The sequence below is a fragment of the Barbus barbus genome (genome assembly GCF_936440315.1).
Source record: "Barbus barbus genome assembly, chromosome: 28".
Classification (NCBI taxonomy): domain Eukaryota; kingdom Metazoa; phylum Chordata; class Actinopteri; order Cypriniformes; family Cyprinidae; genus Barbus; species Barbus barbus.
Window position 1 is genome coordinate 2,236,116 of NC_136756.1, and position 25,793 is coordinate 2,261,908.

The 25,793-nt window shown below is 36.4% G+C and overlaps 2 protein-coding genes across 2 annotated transcripts in view; one reads left to right on the top strand and one right to left on the bottom strand.

The window, feature by feature from the left end:
* The first annotated feature begins 4,725 nt into the window (after window positions 1–4,725).
* Window positions 4,726–9,762, top strand: b3galt4 (UDP-Gal:betaGlcNAc beta 1,3-galactosyltransferase, polypeptide 4). The gene is made up of 2 exons (XM_079381972.1): window positions 4,726–5,043; window positions 8,038–9,762. The coding sequence occupies exon 2, from the start codon at window positions 8,192–8,194 to the stop codon at window positions 9,305–9,307; it is 1,116 nt and encodes a 371-aa protein (XP_079238098.1). The 5' UTR covers window positions 4,726–5,043; window positions 8,038–8,191; the 3' UTR covers window positions 9,308–9,762.
* Window positions 9,763–10,214: 452 nt separating this feature from the next.
* The window catches only part of wdr46 (WD repeat domain 46), a 34,203-nt gene continuing 18,624 nt past the window's right edge, over window positions 10,215–25,793 (bottom strand). The window contains exons 10-14 of the mRNA XM_079382194.1: window positions 25,250–25,403; window positions 20,809–20,959; window positions 17,380–17,570; window positions 11,797–11,910; window positions 10,215–11,508 (exon numbers count right to left, since the gene is read on the bottom strand). Coding sequence (XP_079238320.1) covers window positions 11,395–11,508; window positions 11,797–11,910; window positions 17,380–17,570; window positions 20,809–20,959; window positions 25,250–25,403 — 724 coding nt within the window. The 3' untranslated portion in view covers window positions 10,215–11,394. The remainder of the gene's footprint in view (window positions 11,509–11,796; window positions 11,911–17,379; window positions 17,571–20,808; window positions 20,960–25,249; window positions 25,404–25,793) is intronic.

Genomic DNA, 25,793 nt, shown 5'->3' on the forward strand with positions numbered 1-25,793 from the left:
ATCATGTCTGTCTCCAACACGACAGCGTGCGGATTCCTACACACACACACACACACACACATACTTATCTAAGTGCCATCTGAAATTTTCTTCTAAATGAATAATTTTTCTCAGGCTCCTATGTTTATCTTCAGTTATTTCACTTTAAGAGGAAAAGAGAGGGAAAACATTACATGACTGCTGTAATCAAAAACTAGGGCGAACCAATAAAATATAAAAATAAAATAACATTATATTCTTGTATTTAAAGTATGCTTTATTTTTTGTGAGCTTTTTGTTTTTCTATGCATTTTTTCAGAATCAGAAAGCGCTTTATTGCCAAGTGTTTACACACACAAGGAATTTGTCTTGGTGTTAGGAGCTTCCAGTACAGAAGTACAAGCATAGTGCAGACAACATATAATCAAGGTAATAAAAACACTAATAATGACGAGAATAGACAATAAATTATAAATAACAACAGTAATAAAAATACAAATATACAGAAAAGAAAAAAAAGAACAAATGTCCATAGACAGAACTGTGAATGTGCATATGTCTTATGTACAGATGAAGGTTTGATGAGTTATTTGCCAGTTTTATGAGGAATCATTCTCAGAGTCTTAGGGTTTTGATGCCAGAATTTAGATTTTATTATCAGAGACAATAAAACCGAGAGACCCTGCAGATAATCTCTCGAATCTGTGTTCGTTCCCTCTTAAATACAGTTTTTTCCCCTACATTTCCTATATTGTTATTGTTTCTAGGAAACAGTCTCCATCTGTTTCCTAGAGCAGACAATAGGCCCCAATTTACACTGTAAAAAATATTGTTTGGACGCAACAAAAAAAATTAACGCAACAGTTTGCATCAATTTTTTTGAGTTAAGGCAATTTCTTCTGAAATTAAGATCAACCAATAAACTATATTGTGTTATGTATACTTAGAAAAGTGTGTTAAAACTAACAATTATTAAGTTGAATACTCATAAAAATTAAGTTGTTCTAGCTTGTTTTTTCACATTGTTTTAAATTTGATTCAATCATAGACACTGGTTACAAAAACTACTAAAATATGTTTTTTGACGAAACAATACTTAATGCTGTATGGAAACCAATCTTTTAGCATTTTCAGCCAAATTTTTTCTGATCTTAACAGTATATAAGACAATATTATACAGACCCAGTGAGTCTGTTCTCAACCTAAGCAAATGCTCTACTCCTCAGCGCAATGGTAATCTCTTAAAAACCACCAACATAACAGAAACACTTTTAAATACCAAAAGAACAGAACACTGAACATTAATAAATCTTCTCCTGTTCTGATCTTGAATAGAAATGCATAAAATATGAGTTTATTTCTACATTACCGCTCATTATTCAGTCACATGCAAAGCATGCTGGGAACCTGAAACGTGAACTTGAAAAAGGAAGTTATGGAGCTAATTACATTGAGTTAGTACAACTTAAATAATGTTTTAAACAAACTAACACAAATATTTAAGTTGAAGTTACACACAATATTACGTTGATGTAATTATCAACATTAAGATGTCAGGACAACTCAACAACAAATGTTTGCAACTTAAGATGTTTAATTAAATCAATAAATTGGAATGTTTAACATGCACCAATGCATTAAATTAAGTAGTGGCAACAGATCCACTGAAATATTTTTTAGAGTGTATGTTACGTTAAAGGAAGAGACCCTATCATGTCACAACGGGATGTGCAGCTTTACCTTACACCATACGTCTGCACATTCCACTGTTCTGCAGGCCTCTACACATGCAGGCAGATACAATTTTATAATAGTAGCATAACTTGATACCTAAATGGCTATATTCACATTGATTACACTTGATTAATTTGTATTTTGATTAATAAAACTCTTCTACACGCTCTGTGACGTTTCCCCTGATTGAAATTGCTACCTGATTGCCTAATGCTTACCCCACCCCCACACCTAACCCTAAACCTACCAATACTAGGGGGGTAATAATGTGCCAGGGGTCAGAATTCGGCAAATATTAAGAAATATCCTCTCCAGACATCACGTTTGGCCACTTCTGTATGGTTCTCGGTTATAAACTATACCTCAATACAAATGGCGATGCAAAAGAAAATGTACTCCAATTATAAAGTCATGGTAAAACATTTGGCCCACATTTGCTTATATACTAGGCCCCAATGTGACAGCTATCGTCCACGTTTGGCCCAAAAGATCTTGCTATTTGTGCTATATATTCTTTTATAAGGGTTTTCGCCAATGGTACAGACTTGCTGAGGTTGGTATCTCCCCAGTAAGAACACCTTTGATGTGGTCAAGGTCATTTTGTGATTGGTTTATAAGGGACTCATGATCCAAGTTGACCACTGACCAGGGATAGTTTACCCAAAAACGAAAATTAATTTGCTTGTTCTCTGCATCTGTTCCAAATTTGTATGGGTTTCTTTCTTCTGGTGAGTACAAAAGAAGATAAACTGAAGAACGCTGGTAACCAAACAGTTGACGGTAGCTATTGACTTACATTGTTTTTTTTTGTTTGTTTGTTTTTTTACGCTATGCAAAGCTACCTTTAACTCACACAGAAAGAAACGTAAACCGCAACTCAATAAACATTATGACATGCAATAGAATATTTGAAATGACAAAAAATAAAAAAAATTAAATATATGTCAGCATAAACATGCAATCAAGCTAAAATGTATAATTAAATTTCAGATAAAATGCTGCAGAGATATGTAACAGAACAATCAACAGTAAATGGGAAGTCGTGGCCTAATGGTTAGAGAGTTGGACTTGTAATCCGAAGGTTGCGGGTTCGAGTCTCGGGCCGGCAGGGATTGTAGGTGGGGGGAGTGAATGTCCAGCTCTCTCTCCACCCTCAATACCACGACTGAGGTGCCCTTGAGCAAGACACCGAACCCCCAACTGCTCCCCGGGCGCCGCAGCATAAATGACTGCCCACTGCTCCGGGTGTATGTTCACGGTGTGTGTGTGTTCACTGCTGTGTGTGTGTGCACGTTGGATGGGTTAAATGCAGAGCACGAATTCCGAGTATGGGTGATATTCCGGACATTATTCAAACGGAATTCCAAATTAAAAACTCACTTGTGCACTTGTAAATGCAGACGTGAGAGCTTAGAGCCGGGGGCGGGGCTGGGCTGAGAATGAAGACATTTTATTGGTCTAAATATACATTAAAAAGCAAAACCTAAAAAAATAAGCAGTTATGAACGGCAATACTGTTTTGAGCAACTAGAGTCGAGCTAAATAGCCTACATGTATTTATTAAACAGACATAAGGGCATCTAGTGGTTAAACCATGGCATTACATATGAATATTATCTTTCTGGCCATCAAATGCCTCTAATTTGCCTCTTTGCACTGGAAAACATTTTCTCTATTTTAATCCTAAATACTACACTAATTGTAATATAAATGATAAGCATAGTAGAAAATGTTATAGGCCTTTTTTTAAACGGTTATTCATGGATCATATTTATTGCACCTATTATTTAGTAAAATCTCCTCTAACTAAACAGAACTGAGCTAAAATGTAGTACAGTTATTTTATCGGTTAAAAGCTACACTTAAGGTGTTTGGTCACTAATAATGTCCGGAATATCATTCCATAGTATCATAGGTCACATCTCATGCCAAGGAGCATGAGAACAATGCTGTCTCATTCCCCAGAATAAAATGATATTGTAAAGTGTAGTCAGCGTAGTTATCAATGCACAATCAATTGTTTCTCAACGGCTCTGGTACAGTGATATTACTCTGCAATGTGCAGTAGAATATACATATGAAGGATGTTGCATTATTTGTCTACCAGATAATACCTGTATGACAAGATGAATGCTGTGTGTTAAAATCCTGTAAAAGCTAAGGATATTCAATGAAAATAGTTTCCAGTGTTTTACAAATAACTGATACATATGCATAAAAACATGTTTCTTTCTGCAGGGCGAGTCGCGATGGCTGGCGTTGTTCATTGGTCAGGCATCGACCAATAAAATATCTTCATTCGCAGCCCAGCCCCGCCCCCGGCTCTGAGCTCTCACGTCTGCATTTACAAGTGCACAAGTGAGTTTTGCTTGCTACAGGAATACTGCAAAAGGAGTAGCAAAAGTCAAAGCGCTAAGATTTGAAGTTGTACTGCCAGATCTGAGAGGTTGTAAGTGCTGACTTGAGGTTTTACAGCGGAACTGAAGTAAAGCGCAAAAGTACACGTTTGTGTCATTATGTTTATGTGAATGTCATTCTACACATGTGTAACTATTAATCTGCAACTTCGACTTCAAAACACGGGTGTTTTGATTATTGTGTGTGCAAATCGAAAGATTCAGCTTTTCAGATCAGAGCTGTGAGTAAATTTCAACTTACAAATACGAATGTTAATATGACAAGTTCTCACATTCAGATCAACAAGCTCTCGAGTTTAGCTACTGATCTACCTTCATACTTAAGTAGCCTACTTAAAGTTTTTATTTGATATGCTTTTTGTACTTCTATTGATTCGTGATCCTTGTGTGTGTGTGTGTGTGTGTGTGTGTGTTTTCTCTCTCTCTCTCTCTCTCTCTCTCTCTCTCTTCCCTCGTTGTTGTTATTTTTGTTGTGAGTATAATAATTATTATTTATGTTGATTATTTGTATTATGGTGAATGTGCCTTATGTTGTTGGATGTTCCCAGTCTTGTTACGTACAATTTGCAATAAAAATAAATAAATAAAGTCTATTATTCACGAGAGAGCTGCCACCTAGAGGACGCATGTTGTTTTTCTGCTCATCACTCAGACGATTTCAGTTCACTTGCTTCAAATAGCTGTTTCTACGGTCCGCTGGGATAATGCATCAGGACTGCATTCATTCTTATTCATTGATTGTCAGTTTTTAGAAATGCTCGCTGATCTGCATATTCCCGTGGATTACATCGTATTTTAACTCAAGGCCGTTATGGATAAACGGACAACCGAAAAGGCCTCGAATAAACGATGCATTTATCATCTTCATGGCACAATGTGAAAATTGCAACAGAGGATATTCAGCACCGAAAAGGTAACACATCTATTTTAAATTTAAACTATAAAGAATTACACACGCATCGAAATTACATTCTCAGTCACCAGACAGCCAGCAAACACATCAAGGTTGAGTGAATTTGAACGACATTTTCAATCATATGTTTATTTATCATTAAAGTCAAACATGGTATATTCAATCCAACGCCATTCTTCAAACACTGCAGCTGTTAGTGCTTGTTTTACATGCTAACGTTTGCGAGAGGAGCTGCTCGGCCTTTTCTTTTCCTCTTGTGTCGCTGTCAAGTATTTTTCTGTTTCAGTAAGGCTTAATCCTGTCCCGGAGCATTTCTCTAAGCTTATTTTAGCACGCTTTGCAGTGTTTAAGTCATTTTTAGACTGACATTGAATAGTCGGTTTCTTGTACATCCAGAAATAAATGATTAGCTTAATATTCGATCAAATAACTTTTAATATACCTTATCAAATAATTGATAAGGGTGTTCACACTTGGGTTCACAAGAATTGCCCCAATCAATACTACTACTACTAATAACAATTTAATAAAAACCAAAAAAAAAAAAACTGCAGCTGTGGTTGCCAGAACTTTACTGAGATAGCAACATTTTAGGTTGAACTGACTGAACTGAATATAATGTTAGGCTAGTATACTAACCTACTGAAGTACTAAAAGATTTTTTCTACATTTATATACATTTACATTTAGTCATTTAGCAGATGCTTTTATCCAAAGCGACGTACAAATAAGGACATAAGAAGCAATCAAAATCAACAAAAGAGTAACAACATTACAGCATTAGTTAGCCTAAGGCAGTACATGTACTTTTACATGAAGTTTTTTTTTTTTTTTTTTTTAAGAAAACGAGTGGATAGAATATAGAAAAAAGAAACCTAGTGTTTTTTTAATATATATATAAGAAACAAGTAGCTAGAACAGCAAAAACAAAGCTAGTGTTAGTTTTTCAACAAAAGCTAGCAGTTAGAGAATAAATATGCAATTGATAGAGGGTCAAATGGGTGTGGGTTTTTTTTTTAATAAGAAGACAGATAGATAAAATAAAATTAGAATAGAGCGTGTTAGAGTTAGAGGGTCGAATAAAGATGGAAGAGATGTGTTTTTAGCCATTTCTTGAAGATGGGTAAGGATTCAGCTGCTCGGATTGAGTTGGGCAGGCCATTCCACCAGATGGGAACAGTTAATTAAAAAGTCTGTGAAAGTGATTTTGTGCCTCTTTGGGATCGCACAATAATGCATCGTTCGGAATGTTCGTTGCAGAATGCAAGCTTCTAGAGGCACATTTATAATACACTGACAACCATAAAAACGGTGGTAAAAAGAAAGCCATCTGATAAGTCAAAGCTCATCAAAGCTGAGGTAATATTAACATACAGAATGTGCACACAGTGTCAACTTAGTATACAAAAATTGCCAGAAATTTACAGGATTAAAGAGTATTATTTTACAATAAATTACTGTAGTCAGAAATTAACTGTGAAACCAGTGCATGCTGGGTAATTTTCTTACAAATGACTATGAATGAACAGCAGAATGATGCTAACATCAGTAATTTACGGTTTTACTGTTACTTCACATTATAAAATTGTCTTTAACTGTGCCACTGTGAGAAATTTAGTTGTTTACTACTGTAATTGTTTTGAAGTCACCATAAGTGAAGTGAAGTGAAGTGACATTCAGCCAAGTATGGTGACCCATACTCGGAATTCGTGCTCTGCATTTAACCCATCCAACGTGCACACTCACACACACACACACACACACCGTGAACATACACCGTGAACACACACCCGGAGCAGTGGGCAGCCATTTTATGCTGCAGCGCCCGGGGAGCAGTTGGGGGTTCGGTGTCTTGCTCAAGGGCACCTCAGTCGTGGTATTGAGGGTGGAGAGAGCGCTGGACATTCACTCCCCCCACCTACAATTCCTGCCGGCCGGAGACTCGAACCCGCAACCTTTGGATTACAAGTCCGACTCTCTAACCATTAGGCCACGACTTCCCCACAATGGTGATTAGTTATTAGTATTTGTTTGGGATCTTGGACCTTACATATTCAGATTCAGATTTCTGATCTAGTCATATCAGAGGTGTGACAAATGAAAACATTTGTCAAAATGATAAATCAGAATATGAAATAAGCTAATTGCCTTTAACTTGGTCACACTATTTTTAGCATAAACATGATTTTATTTTAGCATTATTTAAGCAGATTAATTAATAACTTCATATTCATAACTGTTTGTGTACAGATCCTTCACAATATTGAAGCAACTGCTGAGATTCATTTTTAAAAGATGTGACATCAATACTCCACTATATACAAAACAATAATGGTAACACTCAACAAATAAAAACAACACTTACAACATAAACCGACATTACAAATTAAACAACGCTAAAAGTGAACTTAAAACAAGTTCAATCGCAGATATAAAACCAACAAGATTTAAAAAAATTAAATTCTAAAAAAGACTCAACTGCATTGCATGCCAGGTGCCTTCATAGTACATATGCACTGTAGAAACACAGTATGATGCTGTTTGTTTACAATACATTTTTGAGAGTGCAGTTAGATACAAGAGAAGTCCCACTGTGAAATTACTGTGAAAGTAATGCAATTATTTATAATTAACAATGTAAATGTGCTAGACAGACGTGTTTAATCATTGCCCTTGCATCTCATGCATTGTTAAAATATCTTTTAAAAAAATGCATCTTGACACATTTTGTTTTGTTTTTCCCACACCACTGCCCACTCATGTTTTTCAAAGCAAAAATGCATCCTGTTTGAGTGGTCCCTATCAGAGCCATATTAATAGCATTAGCAGAGGCTGTAACAACACCTGTCTATTCTACCAAACCAGATATTACTGCTGTGTCATTAAAACTGTGGGACAAATGTGTAACTGTGAATATATATATATATATAAGATAATATAGATATTACCCATTACGCACTAATGTATACTGCTCATCTTTTTTCCCTTTTGCAGTTGGTGGTGCAACAGTGCTGAGAATAGCAGAATTGGACATCTTGCTTCCGCCCTTTTGTCCCTTCACTGGATCTATTTTTACACAATCAGTGCAATCATACCCATAAAGGAAGAGTAAAAAAAGAAGCTTTTTCCAGTTTTTCCATCTGTAAAAATGGTGGCAGGGTATAGTTTTAGGATCTGTAAGGGTCCCTTTGGGAAGCGAGGAGGCCATTTAAAGTTTATCCATTACTTCTTCATAATAGTCTTCTGTATCTCCCTGCTAGCTGTACTCTTTTTTGACGTAATTGAATCGTGGGTAACCTCACTGGGCATGAGCAGAGCAATAGGTCCTCACGGAGTAGTCCTTCCACACAGCATACCCCCGACCCGTTCCGAAGAGTACTTGCTTATGCCTAGCATCCACGTCTGCCAGCGTGCCAAACCTTACCTCATCATTTTGGTGGCAACCGCACCTCACAACAGAAAGGCCCGCCAGGCCATTCGAGACACCTGGGGTGGGGAAGTACAAGTCAGGGGTCACCGAGTCATGACCCTCTTCATTGTAGGTCAGCCATCTGACCCAGTTATTGGCAAAGAATTATTAGAAGAGTCAAAGGAGCGTGGGGACCTCATACAAGGTCGCTTCATGGACTCCTATGGCAACTTGACCCTGAAAACTCTGTCTATGCTGGGCTGGGCACGCCGTTTCTGTCCACAGGCTCACTACCTGGCTAAAGTAGATGACGATGTACTGTTCAATCCTAGTGCACTGCTGCAATATCTCAACCTCAGCTTTAAAACAGAAGAAAATGACCTCACAGAACTTTATCTGGGTCGGGTCCACATGCAGGTAGCACCGGACCGCAATCCTGCCAGCAAACACTTCATGTCGGAAACTGCATACGCTGGTATGGTCTTTCCTGATTACTGCAGCGGAACAGCATATGTACTTTCTCGGCCAGCTTTGCTCAAGCTGTCGCTAGCAGCTTTTGCTATACGTTTACCCAGACCATTGCCCCCAGAGGATGTGTTTGTCGGTATTTGCGCTCACACAGCAGGCATTACACCTACTCATTCTCCACTCTTCTCTGGAGGTCCAGCTGTACCATACAGTCGTTGCTGCTACCAAACTATGGTGTCTGTCCACCACACCAAGCCAGGGGACATGGTGCACTACTGGATGGAAGTGCACTCCACTGCCCCATGTTCATGGTTGGGTATGCGGACATCTCTTGGTGTCTGTAAAATAAGAGCACTTCTTGGGACACTGTTGGGGAAAGACTCCTAAAATGAAGATTATTAAATCTGAGGAGCCTGTAGGAAAGTAAGGTATTGTGAAAAAACTAAAAAAGCACAAAGGGTATTCTTTGGTGATACTATGCACTGCAACATAATTTTATTATAAAGTAATTGAATTTATGTTCACTGCTTTACCCAGCATGGGCCGGTATGAACCGGTACACAGTCCTGGCACTTCAGTATTATGATCTTTAGACTACCTTCACTTTTTCTTGTGAACCGATGTTGCCGGTACTTAGCCATTCAGAGTCAAAGTGTCTGTGTCTGGGTAATTAGCAATGATACACCATAAATCACACTACACAAGAGGAGGCACTATAATGGGAGATCACGTGAATGCAAGCAGAGACTGTCTGATCTATTGCCGCAGAGGACACACACAAAATAGTATGAAATCAGTTGTTTTGCAGATGTTTCCTTTAGAAAATAAACGTATGATCTACTAGCAATATCTCAAAGTATTTTTTTTTACCATTGTAGAAATTTCAAACATGATAATGATTTGCATATGCCAGCCAGTGTACACCAGCACGTTATTTCCCCACTGCAAGCACAGAATACTATATAACAACAAAATATAACGGGAACACGGCTTGGCCCAAGAAGAAGGTCAGTATGCACAGTGTAGACCAGGAGTTAAAAATGAATTTCAGTTGGCTGACAGAGTTTACCGAAGAATAAATTGATCACGATTAAAATACGATTCATCGTGCATCGTACCTAGTATCCGGTCTTTAACTAACTTAAAATACAGAAACTCTTTAATTATCACAGGGTTAACAGTACAACAAATGCTCTTCCCATTTGAGAGAATGATTTCAGCGAACATCTAACTGATAACATTAGTATAAATTCCCTTGTCATTTTAGGTGAAATTAAGCAAACAATCAAATGTTGGGAATATGTCAAATGATTTATTTGCCAAACAACAGTAAATTTTGCAAATCTGTCAGTGATGGAGGGTTTTGAGTAAGCAGACCCACAGAAGCTGTTGCAGCTCTGCTGCTATATATACACATGGTCATGATTGTTGCATTGGGCTGTTGGTCTGTGGGCCGCTTCATGAGAATGAAAAACTGGAAATCAGGTTCGGGCTGGGGTTGTATTGTTCTTGTGGGCCCTTATAAACCTCTCGGGCATATGCACGCACGTCTTTTCCCCATTGCAATGCCCCTTTATATGATACAATACTAACTCCACTAAATAATAAATTTTTTGGCAATTTTTTTTGGCATAGACAAAGTAAGGTACATGTTATTTGACAACATGTTAGAGCAAGTTGACAACACAATTTACAACACATAACTCTTCATTAACTTTGATTATATAATCAAAGGCATAGTTCACCCCAAACATTATCATCATTTACTCACTTTTAAATCTGAAAGTGTCCTTGCACTGAAAGGTATAATCACTTTATATGATGAACATTTAATTTAGGTTTTTATTCACACATGAATACTGATTAACTAACAAACTTATAGCACATCAAATATGGAAAATGGAAGCTTAACTCGTGCTTGCCTGACACACAAGAGCAAACCTCACTGGTTTGAGCGCATCAAGCAAGCACGTCTGAGCCGCCCGCCACTGATCATACAGTATTTGATGTGCTATACATTTTCAGCTGTTGCTGGGGACCTCCAGTAAACTAAGAGCAGATAATCTAGTGTTCCTGACAGCACATAATTAAGTACAATTAGCAGTGTAGCTTGGTCCAACCCATTACAGGCTTTGTAAGGAGAAAGGCCATTTAAAATCCATTTAAAATTTACATAAAGACAGTGCTAAGCATCTAAAACTAGAGTGATAAGCTATGTCTTAGTTCTGGTTAATAGCGGTACTACAGAATTATAATGTCTCTCAACTGACAAATACATGTACGATTTTGTTATAGATTTTATAGGTATTTTATTAAACAAGCTAAAAGCTTTCAAGGAACAAGGAAATGACATCCAGAGGTTGTTTTTAAAAGGCTTGTACAACAGTAATCTTACATTTGCAACATTAATTCAAAGCAGAAGACTATTCATACATGCTAGTCCTCTAGGATGGGTTCACAGCAGTCAGGGATCTTTACTTTCTAAAACGGTCAAGTGTTGAATTATTTCCCAACTTCTTTTCGTTGGAGTTCTCTTTCAGCTCTTTCTCTCTTTCTGTTCGCTCCTGTGCGGATTGCCGAATTTCGTCCTGCAGAATCAAAATAGAGAGGAAGTGGTGTGAACAGAGCAAATAAACACTCTACTGAGAGAGGCTTGTGTTTAAGTTCAACAAAGACTTTCTGCTCTCAAAAACCCTTTAAGTCTATGATATTCTGTCCTCTAGATATAGCTTTGGTCCCTCCTGGAATACTATCAAACTTTTAACTTGTAAGATTTTTAACCAATCAGACTAAAATGTTTAGTGGACATCTATGTGAGGCATCATCATGTCTGTAGTACGAACGATGAGAGAAACATGAGAGAAAAAATGAAATACCCTCTGATCCTCATTGGCGACTTTCCTCTTTCTTTTCTCTATGGCACCGGCCGAGCTTCTTCCTTTCTTCTTTGACCTTGGTTTAAATTTTTCTTTTGCCAATGGATCAAAGCCCTGAAACAAAGATGAGACACAAAGTAAGAACTAATGACACCAAACTCATGGATACATACTAGGGGTGTAACGGTACACGTATGGGTCTTTCGGTTCGGTACGTGTGTAAATAAAGCATTGTTTTAACCTGTTAACTGTCACCCGTCCCCTCAGCGGGACACCTAAACTTACTTCACTATTTTACAATTAAATCCTAATCTAATCAAACTATACAAACGATATATCATTGGAAAGGTCTAAGACTCCTAAATAGATATTTGTCCACCTTTTTTGTTAAAAAAATTATGTAGGCAAATTAAGATTAATTTATGACAAGAGTGCACCTGAAAAATCTACATCAACAGGAGTTCTGACATTTTTCCTAGTTGCCTTTTTCCCTATCACGCTTTAGAAATCATAAGAAATTATGTAGTTGAAAACTTAAAATCTCAAAATTCATCCTTTGAAACCCATTTTAAAATCAGACATTGCATTACCATGGAAATGGTACATAAAAATCATGTTACAAAATGTTTTCGTTCATGAATTATAAACATTTAAATTTGAATAGTGCTCTATAATCTCTATGTTCAAAACTGTGAGTGACAGTTAAGGGGTTTTAATCACTGCACGAGTGAAATTCATTAAAACTTATATATTGTTACTTTTGATAAGAAAAAAATCTCATCTTTAAAAAACTCAAATCCAAGGCACTTGAGTAGTGTGAAAAAATGAAAAAGCCTTTATTTCACATGGCTTTAGAATTTAAGAACAACACATTTGTGCACCGATGCGTTGCGGAACAGGTACCAGGGACTGTGCCGTGATGAACTGATTGCTTAAATGAACTCTGTGTGTTTGTAAAAAAAAAAAAAAAAAAAAAATTATATATTTCTTTTATTTTTTTACATTTATATGTGCCTGGTTTTGATGCCGGGAAAATAAATAAAGCAGATTTGCCTGTGAACTCATTTTGTAAATACAAAATAGGTTGGTCTAAATCCGGGTGATTGCTTGTATCAATGTTATATATATATATATATCGTCATATCGTCCAGCCCAAAAACTTATATAGTTTGTCGTCTGTATTCATTTAAAAACATCTAGTTATGCAGAATATAAGATGGTAAATATTTAATTGATGGCTTGTCAATACAATATATAATACAATATATAGGGTATGGTATTACTGCAAAATTCAACATTAACATGAAATGATAACTGCAAATCCGTGTTTTGCTGCCTGGAGTTTATTTGTTTCTGTGAATTGCAGGGATCCGTTTGCTTCTCTTTTCTTTTTCTTGTCAAATCTATTTGTACAGTCAATCGCAAAGCTTTCTCGTTTTAGGCTACGTTTACATGACAACTATGTAGTCAAAAACTGAGAAGTTTTTCCTTGCGTTTTTAAAAAGTTTCACATACACCTGATGTTTTCAAAACCATTCCAGTTTACACACATCTGCGAAAACGGCCAAAAACGCTGTATTACGTATGCCAGGCCAGTAGTTGGCGCTGCCACCTTGTTAGTAAGCAGTACCTGTAGGTCCATCACTAAAATCACCTCACCTTTTTGCCTTTAAAATAGAAACATACTGCGCATGTCTACATACCTAACACGTACTACGCACGCACATGACATCACCGTTTTCAAAGATTCCCGTATTGGGTGTTTAATTACACGGAAACAATAACAGTGGCGTTTTCAAAAACTTGCACTTTGAAACCAGTTTTCAAAATTATGCGTTTTCAGTCCCCAAAACGGCGTTGTCGTGTAAACGAACAGGCAAAATGCATAAAAAAAGTTTCCCGTTTTTGGCTGAAAACGTTGTTGTGTAAACGGCCCCCCGAGATGTGTTTTGTTCTGTCTCAGCATTCACGCTGAAAACCAATGACGCCACTCAGACTTTTTGCTACTTGCTGCATACCCTCTATAGTTTAGAGCAGAGGTTCCTAACTCTGGCCCTCGAGATCAACTTTCCTGCAGTTTAGCTCCAACCTTGATCAAACTTACCTGCCTGAAATTTTCTCAAAATCCTGAAGAATGCATTAGCTTGTTCAGGTGTGTCTGATTAAGGTTTGGAGCTAAAACTCCACCGGAAAGTGGACCTCGAGAGCCAGAGTTGAGAACCCATGGTTTGGAGTAGGGATTAGGGCTGGGTATTGTGACCAATTCTGCGATTCGATTCTTATTTTTATGGTTTCGATTCGATTTCGATTCGATATCGATTAGCTATCAATATTTCATTTAAAATGTTAGTTTTGCAGACATGGGATCCATATTTTGATATAAATGCTGGTAACTGAAACTCTCCTACTTAAGTTTATTACTGAAATACACATCTACATTAATAATAGGGTGCACACAGTTGTTTTTTTTAGTGGAGCAATTCGAAAGATGGTGACACCTTCAGGACGAGAGGTGAATATTCATATCCTCTTACGTGACGCACGCGCATTAAGAATCGATTCTGGGATTTCCCGAATCGATATCATTGCGTTAAACTGAAGATCGATTAAAATCGGAGAATCGATATTTTTTACCCAGCCCTAGTAGGGATCTCTAAACCTGCTCTTGGAGAGCTACCATCCTGCAGATTTCAGTTACAACACACCTGTCTGAAATTAACAAGTAGCCTTGAAGACCTTGTATAGCTGGTTCAGGTGTGTTTGATTGGGGTTGGAGTTGAAATCTGTAGGACGGTAGCTCTCCAGGAGCAGGGTTGGAAAGCCCTGGTTTAGAGCATAAGAGGTAGATTTTTTATCCCCAAGAAAATTAATTGTAATTAAATTAATTTAAAGAGAGCAATTTGTTCTGTAAAACACTTTTTAATGAAAAACAAAAAAAAATACGTTTAGTTTTTTCCCTCTGCTGTACTGAAACCATACTGAACGGTGACATCAAAACCGAGGTATGTACTGAACAGTCATATTTGTGTACCGTTACACCCCTTATACATACAGCATCCATTCATTCTAATATCAGCACCCTTGACAAATACGAGCAAAACCAACAAGGAGCTTCCTAGGAATTTTCTCTTAGTCTTTCATTCGTAATATTCACAAATCTAACCTTTAATTAAAGTATATACACACACACATTATATATATATATATATATATATATATATATATATATATATATATATATATATATATATATATATATATATATATATATATATATATATATATATATATATATATATATATATATATATATATATATACACACATACACATATACACATATACACACATATATATATATATATATACACACACACATACAGTGGTGTGAAAAAGTGTTGCCCCCCCCCCCCTTCCTGATTTTTTTGCATGTTTGTCACACTTTAATGTTTCAGATCAAACAAATTTAAATATTAATCAAAGATAACACAATAAAAAAAACTTCATTCAAAAACTGCATGTTGTGTTTACTTATGAAGGGAAAACAAAATCCAAACCCATGACCCTGTGTGAAAAAGTGCTTGCCCCCTAAACCTAATAACTGGTTGGGCCACCCTTAGCAGCAACAACTGCAATCAAGCGTTTGTGATAACTTGCAATGAGTCTGTTACAGCGCTGTGGAGGAACTTTGCCCACTCATCTTGGCAGAATTGTTGTAATTCAGCCACATTGGAGGGTTTGAGCATGAACCGCCTTTTTAAGGTCATGCCACAGCATCTCAATAGGATTCAGGTCAGGACTTTGACTAGGCCACTCCAAAGTCTTCATTTTGTTTTTCTTCAGCCATTCAGAGGTGGATTTGTTGGTGTGTTTTGGATCATTGTCCTGCTGCAGAACCCAAGTCCGCTTCAGCTTGAGGTCACGAACAGATGGCCGGACATTGTCCTTCAGGATGTTTTGGTAGACAGCTGAATTCATGGTTCATTTATCACAGCAAGTCGTCCAGGTCCTGAAGCAGCAAAACAGCCCCAGACCATCACACTACCACCACCATATTTTACTGTTGGTATGATGTTCTTTTTCTGAAATGCTGTGTTACTTGTCTTGTCAGTCCACAGAGTATTTTCACAAAAGTCTTGGGGATCATCAAGATGTTTTCTGGCAAAACGGAGACGAGTCTTTATGTTCTTTTTGCTCAGCAGTGGTTTTCGTCTTGGAACCATGCAGGCCATTTTTGCACAGTCTCTTTCTTATGGTGGCGTCATGAACACTGATCTTAACTGGCAAGTGAGGCCTGCAGTTCTTTAGATGTTGTTGTGGGGTCTTTTGTGACCTCTTGGATGAGTCGTTGCTGCGCTCTTGGGGTAATTTTGGTCGGCCGGCCACTCCTGGGAAGGTTCACCACTGTTCCATGTTTTCTCCATTTGTGGATAATGGCTCTCACTGTGGTTCGCTGGAGTCCCAAAGCTTTAGAAATGGCTTTATAACCTTTTCCAGACTGATAGACCTCAATTACTTTCTTTCTCATTTGTTCCTGAATTTCTTTGGATCTCAACATGTGTAGCTTTTGAGGATCTTTTGATCTACTTCACTTTGTCAGGCAGGCAAACACTTTTTCACTCAGGGCCATGTGGGTTTGGATTTTGGACATACTCTGGTCTCTCATAGCAATGGGTGACTATAGCAATTCGGCCTGTTTTTCAACTCATATTTATAACCCAGTAAAACAGGAAGTTATGGCATGTCACTTAAAAGGTTAATTCACCCCAAAATTTGAATTAGCCCATGTTTTACTTGCCCTCAAAGCATCCTAGGTGTATATGACTTTCTGCTTTCAGACGATTTAAATCGGAGTTATATTAATTTTTACTTGCTCTTCCAAGCGTTTGAATGGGAGTAATTGTTTTGTGTTGTGTTTTGTTTCAACAGTCCAAAAGTAATAAAGTGCGTGTATCTGTAATACAACGTGCCTCATACGGTTTCGAGGGGGTGAATAAAGGTCTCCTGTAGCGAATCGATACATTTTTGTAAGAAAAATATCAATATTTAAAATGTTATAAATACGTTTTTCTCACATCTGCTGACTGTCATACGTGCAAGCCGTCTCAGAGGATGACGTATGCATCGCACGCGCTCCTTTGAGATATGCTAGTCTCGCGAGTTTGTTTACAGGAGCAAAGGAGGCAAAGTTTCCATACTTTAGCAAAGGAAAACCAGTCTCCTCTTGGCTTATATCAAAATCCTCCTACATTTTTCTTTACAATTCATCATTTTGTGCTTCTAATTCGTGACCAGCGTTTTGTTTTGCTGTCTCTCCTCCGCGCTTGTCGCGAATCACCGGCGCTTACGCTGTGCATACGTCCTACGTCATCCGCTCTGATTGGAATCATCAGAAAGAAGAAAGTCATATACACCAAGGATGCTTTGAGGGAAAGTAAAATATGGGCTAATTTAAATTTTTGGGTAAACTAACTCTTTGGGATTATACCTCAACTAGATTTTTACTCTTTAAGAATTGTTAAGGATGATAATAATTGTAGCACGTTTTTTAATTTATTTTTTCCTTCACAACAGTAAACTTACCATTGCTTCAACTCGTTCCTTGTGCCTCTGGTCAAAGCTGGCCTGGTCTACTTTACTCAGCTGTCCTGGGTCCAAACCTATCAGCTGAGGCTGCACCTTCTCCAGCAGAGCCTTGACCTCCCACTCCTGTCTCTGTTTATGGCTGCGGTACGGGTTTGCATCAAGAGCATCAAAATTGGGTTCCCCTGCACCTGGAGAGACACAAAAAAGCAGGGATTTTTCACTCTTTTTTCAGGTATAGGAGAACTGCGACCTGTACATTTTTGATGACATTCAACCCCGCAACTCTGTAATATACTGAAAGAAAAAGATTAAAAACAGACTTTCATTCACTACTTCCATGGTAATGCACATTATGTGTGTTGTGTGTGCCAGTATGTACACTGCATTTTTTTCTCTGCCAAATTAAAGGAATAAAATAAAATTTTACACAATATAAAATATGTCCTCTAGATGTAAATGTCTAGGGAGCAGACAATGAGTTGCATTAGCAACACTTCAAAGTTTAAAAATAACACTTCCGATACATCTCTTCATTATTTTTAATTCGTTTTACAAAAAAAAAAGCTCGAAAGCTTTAAAGACTTGAATAGCTCTGCTAACAAACACCAGAATATGAAAACAACTTTTAATGTACCTTCTGATTACATTGAAAAAACAAATTGTGTTCTCGTCTTGTTTTCGAATGCAAATACCTAAAGATTCTTAAACAAGATACATTTACTTAAGCTGCAGTCTGTAAGTTTTGCCTCTTTGTCATCATCTGTTCGAAAACCTGCAATTGCTGCTGTTTGCAGAATTATCTTCATTATGTGTGCTGTGCTCCAGCGCTGATGAATCTAATGTTTTGAGGTGAATGTGTGGCTGTCAGTCACCCCACCGGTGTGGATACTGTACTTAGGAATCACAGATTCTAGCCTATGTCTTGGAATATATGACCCAAATAAGAATTTATTTGGATATTGCCATCTGAACAAGTAAAAAGTCTGCCACGTTTGTTCTGACCAACTGAGGAAAAAAGCATTACAATAAATCGCGCTACCAGTGGTGATTAAATCTAACCGTGCAAATTATTATTACTGGTATACTTTTTTCTCAAATTGTTAATGTTAACAACATCAGCATTGCGTGATTATGTGCGTATTAGCGTGTAGATTTCAATTTCTGTTCAGTCTAATCACCAATTGTCAAACCATTCAAATTTCATAAGGACTTTTTTTTAACCCAAAAGGCAAATTATTCTTCCTTCCAACTGGTTTTCTTTAAAATACAAATCTTGTGTAATCACAGGCTATCTGTAGTCAGATGCACATTTAAAACTGGAATACAATCTAATTTCAGTCACATGTATTTCATAAACACATGGGTCAATATCACTGTAGGGTGCCTTTTGGTGTCCTATTCATAAATAACTCATTTGCCATGATAGCATAAAAATGACTATGGAAGGGTGTTATATTAGGCAAAGTTTTTATATTCTTAAAAGCATTTCTTTGCTCGTTAGATACATTTTCTAGATTTATTTTTAGTTTTGTGCAAGAGAATTAGTGTTATTTTGCCATGTCCCATGCACTGCTCCTATTTTATCCTATTAATATTTTGTTAAATAAGAGATTACTCAATTTGAGTATTGATCATTTGGTAATAAAAAAAAGAAGAGTTTGTCCATGTCCCTTGAATGGTTGTCCACCCTGTCGTATTGGGGAATCCGCCCCTTTAAGAAAAAGCCGTCCCCTTTAGTGACATCAGGACAACAGATGTTTTTGTCTCTTAAGTGGCGGGAATTTCGGCTGAGGTCAATAAGTTGGTGACTTTTCAATTGACAAATTCTCTTCATATAAGTTTGCTTATTTGGTTTGCCAAAACATAAAATATGCCAGAACTGATTTGAATACAGTATTTTCAAAATATGTAAGTTTTAATATACCAAATTCTCTTCAACTACCAGACTAAATATTTAGCTAGTAACAGTTTGTTGTATGGTAATATCCTAATTGAAGTTCAAAATGTCCACCCTGTCGGCCACTTAAGACTCGATAGAGTGGACATAAACATGACAAGGTGGACATATTCATTAGTAAATATTGCTAAAAACTAAAATGAATGGCGGGGGGGGGGGGGGGGGGGGGGGTGGTATCAATGTGATTGAGGATGTAATTTATATTATTATTATTATATATTTTTTAATAACGCTGTTTAGGAAAGGGACATCATACCTTTCAGAAAATATAATTTGTATCTTAATTTTGCAATGAAACCGTATTTAACAGTAATATGTGTGCCCATGACAGGGTGGACATTTTATGGATTATGCTTCGAATAATGGCCCATAAGTATCTAAAAAATGTGAATCTCAGCTAATATGTTTCCATAGTACTTGAGTGTACTACTATTTATGATATAAAGCGAATGGGAAATTATAACCAACGTTTTTGAGTATTGTGAGGGTTGAAAGGCACTCTTGACCCACATAATACATTCTGGATTACAATCCTCCATCAAAATGATAAATTTAATTATTCCAGCTGCTGTGAGAAAAGGCTATAAACGATCCGCCACCTGCAGGATCCTCACGTGATAGCCTACTAGCCGGGACAACTTCTTTATGTTTACAGACGTGACGTAATGACACAGTGCCATGCTCGAATTGCCCATGAATTCCTACCAGTACGACTCATTATTATAAGCTAGCCATTGTGAATCAGGCTAAAGTAAGGCGATAGTTTTGAACACTGGCTGGTTATGTACTTGCTCAAATATTGATTTTGGATCATTTTTAACCAAAAAAAGGTTACGGACTGCACTTTAAGGAGGAAGGAAGTCTTGTTTTCAGTGAAATTGATCAACAAAAAAAAAAAATAAAAAGTGGAATTTGACACGTTTGTTCGTCTTTAAAACAAAATCACTTAATTTTGTCCAACAAGACTTCATATCTTCATTTCATTTTGCATCTGAAGTAAATGTATTTTGATTTAAGGATGTTTAAATGTTTGTATTGGAAATCAAGAAAAGTACTGAGAAAGACAAATTTTTGCAATGCATGCAACATTTAATGCCCTTACTTTATGAATTTATGACTTTCTGCTGCAATTCAAGGCAAACAGATTGATTATCTGACGGATCACACATGCTTTACAGACTTAAATCCTGAAATCTGCTGCTCCTTTGCATTAAGTTAAACATTTGTCATGTCGTTGGACCTACATCCTGACAGCAATGGCCAATGTCGTTTGTGTCTATTGAAAACAAATGGGATCATATTTGTTGCTGTGTTTCACTGGCAGTGTGAACAGGCCTTACAGTATATGCAGGTCCTCACTGGGTTTTGGAACTGAGCTCATTTGTCCATCATCCATGAAACACAACTGACTATATGTAGACTCCTGGTACAAAAGATGTCCTTTGTGTGAACATGTATTCCTGTCTTACCTGGTACAATCATGCTGGTGAAGCCCTCTCCATGTCCAATTCCCAGAACATCTTCAAAGGGGCAGTACGCAAGACTCCAAATTTGCCCTCGAAGGCGGTGAGCCATGTAGGGTTTGGAGACAGGACTGCTTCCCAAAATGTTCTGATAAACCTATGGATACAAACATACAGCGCTATTATTGAAATACTATTTATTGTAACTAATTAACAATATCATAATATTCCATTGCTGTGTACGAAACTTCTAAGTATTCTTAACAGCAACTCGTGTGCATCTTCAGGAGAGAAAGCAAACATGTGATGTACTTTATGCAGTTTCTTTCAAATTATCTCTATATAACATTTCAAACAATATACACTGCCCTCCAAAAGTTTGGAAACACCCCAACCTTCCTAAACCTTCCAACAAGACAATGACCCCAAGCACACTTCCAAGCTGTGCAAATCCTATTTGGAGAGGAAACAGTCAGCTGGCATCATGTCTGTCATGGAATGGCCTCCCCAATCACCCAACCTCAACCCAATTGAGCTACTATGGGAGGAACTGGACCGTGATGTCCGTAAGAAGAGTCCAACCAGTGCGAATCATCTTTGGGCAATCCTTCAGGAGGCTTGGAGTAATATACAGTATCAAGTCAATGTTTGAATAAACTGACAGCTCAGAAGCCCAGATTATGCAGAGCTGCCACATCTGCTAATGGTGGATATTTTGATGAATCGAAAATGTAAGTTTTTTCTATGTATAAACTGTTTATGTAATAAATTAAGTTTTTCGTAGTTTGTGTTGTCCCTTGTCAGTGCAAAATTATCACAAATAAAAAAGGATTCATGCCAATATTGTCCAAAACCCCACTTTTCTAGGGCGTTTCCAAACTTTTGGAGGGCAGTGTGTGTGTGTATGTGTATGTGTATGTATGTATATATATATATATATATATATATATATATATATATATATATATATATATATATATATATATATATATATATATATATATATATATATATATATATATATATATATATATATATATATATATATATATATATATATATATATATTATTTATATAATCTTTGACGCGATCACGCGCAGCAGTGCATAGATGAATCTGTGCTTACTTGATCTAATATTTTGTTTTTTAAAATGTTGTAGATTTAAGTAGCAAATGAAAGTATGGTATTTGGGGTAAAACGCGCCCCTGCTGTTGGGGCTAAAGGCACACAGTAATTAACATGATAATTAATAGATGGCTGACTTTTCCATTTTTTCACATGACATGGTTAGATTCAGATGGTAAATATGTATTATGTTGTTCTAAATATCATATATAGGTCTATTATGCATGTGTCCATATTAGAGATATTCATGTTTAGAGTGAAACCATATTTAAAAGCATGATATTAATCATACCATATAATAAAATATCATTTGTTGTTACTACTGTAAATATATTCTCAATTATTATTGGATCTCCGTCAATACTTTCAGAATCTTTACTTATTAAAATGATTTTATTTCTGTATTTTAAAATATATTTTTTTATATTAACATTTTAATTACATTTTTAATGCCTATATTTATTGAACACATTTTAGTTTTTTTCAAATTAAGCAGAAAACAGTACAAACTTTGCTAAAGTGATTGTTTCTAACAAGTATTAACTTAGACATTAAACAAAACATTATTTTAGTATTTGTATAAATACCGTGTGCCTTTTACCCCATGCTGGTGGGACTTTTACCCCGTCTGTGGGGTAAAAGGCCCCTCTTGCTCCTCATACATTTATAAGATTTTTAAACAAAATAAACAACTTGAATGATTTATTTTCACACAAAATCTGTTGCTCCATTAATGTTCAATACAACGTATAAATTGTTTTGGCAACTATACATTTTAGGCGCAGTGAATAGTAAATGTTTTCTTAAGGTGGGCCTTTAGCCCCATTGTACCCTTTATATGGGAGTCAAGATCCGATTCCCAAACGATTCTACATTTTTTCCCCAATTAATTCTTCTGCTGTGTAAATCTTTACATTTTAACCAAAATTGCAGTTTCTATGCTTTTTGTTTATAGTTGGAATCTCTGTATGTCAGTACTGTCATCTTAAAAATAGGGGTGTGAATCTTCACTGGTTTCAGATTCAATTCAGTTACGATTAACATCAACTCAATATCACGATGCGTCACATTCTCAGTTTTCAATATTACTGCACATGGCTACATTTTCATATAAATTGTATATCAAATTTATTTTGTGCTAAATTTAGCATACTTTTTATATATAGACTATAAGCAGGCTACTTAAAACAATTATTTAAAGTTTTTGAAAAGTTTACAGACAATAGTTATGGGTTTTTATTTTTTCCAGAGCATTATTGCCATTTGATTATTACTGATGAGATCATAGACAGTGGCAGCTTTAACAGGCTGCATTCAGACTAATGCACAGATCTATTTAGATATATCAGATGTTTTACCCTGCTCTGAAAACATAACTGACTTTGTGTACATCAATTTCGTATAAAAGTATTCAAAAATGCAAGTGCATTTAGCTGTAGCCGCAACCGCGCTTCAGGACAAACAAACAAACACAAAGCGCACGTGAAAGTCTGTCAGTGCGTGAGTTTTGGTCATCTAATAGTACTGCATTCCAAACGGCATAAATGAAAGCATATGTAAAGTAAAACACGGCAAGTGGAAGCACACACTGTCAAGCAATGCGCACGTGTCTCACAGAGCAAATTGTGTGCAATGAAGCCCACTCTAGCGTGCACACGTGCCATGTGCGGGGGAAACAAAAAAGCTTGATGTTTCAGAGTCAATCTGAAATATTCAGAATCGTTGAAGAGAAAAATCGCGATGCATCGTAGAATTGATTTTTTCTCCCACCCCTACACAACGCCGCTCAAAAGTTTGGGATCATTAAGATTTTTAATGTTTTTTAAAGAAGTTTCTTCTGCTCATCAAGGCTGTATATATTTGATCAAAAATACAGAAAAAACACTGTTATTATTGAAATATTATTGCAATTTAAAATAACAGTTTCTATTTTAATATACTTTAAAATATCATTTATTTCTGTGACACCGCACTGAATTTTCAGCATCCCAGTCTTCAGTGTCACATAATCCTTCAGAAATTATTCTAATATACTGATTTATAATCAATGTTGGAAACCATTGTGCTGCTTCATATTTTTTTGGGGACCTGTGTTACTTTTTTTTTAGGATTCTCTGATTAATAAAGTTAAAAAGAACAGCATTTGTTTCAAAAATAAATTCTTTGTTACAATATACAATGCTATTCAAAAGTTTGGGGTCAGTCCATTTTCTCTTTTTTAATTAATACTTTTATTCAGGAGTGATGTGTTAAATAAATAAAAAGTCATAGTAAAGACTTATATTGTTAGAAAAGATTTATATTCTTTTTAACTTTGTATTCCTCAAAGAAAAAAGTATCACATGTTCCAAAAAACAATATGAAGCAGCACAACAGTTTCAACACTCATAATAAATCAGCGTATTAGAGTGATTTCTGAAGGATCATGTGACGCTGAAGACTGGAGTAATGATGCTGGAAATACAGCGCTGCGTCACAGAAATAAATTACATTTTAAAGTATATTAAAATAGAAAACCAATATTAGAAATTGCAATAAGATTTCACACTTATTTTTTTCTGTATTTTTGATAGAATAAATACAGCCTTGATGAGCAGAAGAGACTCCCTTAAAAAACATTAAAAATTTTACTGATCCCAAACTTGAGCGGCAGTGTATAAGTTATTTTTCTATCTTACGTTGAGTGCTGTGCTTGCTTAAGTAAATTAGAGATAAATGGACACTTCCATCTTAAAGAGATAGTTCACCCAAAAATGCAAAATCTGTCGTCATTAACCCATCCTCAAGTTGTCCCAAACCTGTACAAGTTTCTTTCTTCTGTTAAACACAAAAGAAGATATTTTGAAGCATGTTGGTGACCAAACAGTTGATAGCTATTTGACTTCCAAAACATAGGGAAAAAAATGCTACTGAGAACAGTTTGGTTACCAACTTTCTTCAAAATATAAGCCTCGTCTGTGAAACCGGGTGTAGGTGTCCTAAAAGCATTAAACGCAGGTTTGACGTTTATTACAAACACATTGTAAGATTAAAAATAAATGTAGATACCTGCCTTGTCTCAGAGGACATTTCTAATTAAAAAATTCGGAGTTTTAGAAAGGCTATGCAAAGTTTTTGGAGATGCAGGTAGAAAAGAATAGTTCTTATTTTACACTGCAGATTAGTTTTGAGTTCTGAAATTTGCAGTATGTTTTTAGGTTTTTTTGTGTAAATATTGAGAACATTTTGATTCTCCATTTCATGCCCCTTTTAAAGGGTTGGGTTAGGACTATGCTCTTTGCAAGCAACAACAAATGTTTATCCAGAAAATTTTACTTTACCTGTACAATATCTCCAGTAGCAGCACTGAGTAATCCTCTCTGGCTTAGAGATAAGCAAGAAGCTCCAGCAGGTTGGAAACAGGAGTGAAGAGGTTTAAAAGCTCTGATATCATACACCTTTATCTTCCTGTCCAGACCCGACGTCACCATGTACCTGCAAAAAACAAAATAGTTTACTGGCATAAATAAAGGGAATGTAAGGTATGATCTAGGACTGCAACAAATTTAACAATCAAAAAAAAAAAAAAGAAAAAAGCAAAGAACTGATAAATTTGATACTGAAAACATCTGACAGTCACTTTACGGTAGTGAAGAATGCATATGGACAAAATACAGCAGATGACAGAATGAGCTGCTGCAGGAAAAGTGCACAACACAAGCTGTTCCAAGATGTTCTAAGATGGCGCCACAGATGGCAGCTACTGTGCTTTGCTCTTCAGTGTTTCTACTGTTTTTGTTTGTTTTTCCTGTTTTTTGTTTCTCAAATACCATCAGTTTTACCAGGGATGACCTGCTAAACATTCGGCAGAACACACCACAAAAT

Excerpts from the sequence above, each read along its gene's own strand:
- b3galt4 (XM_079381972.1), top strand. The coding sequence starts at position 8,192 with ATGGTGGCAGGGTATAGTTTTAGGATCTGTAAGGGTCCCTTTGGGAAG.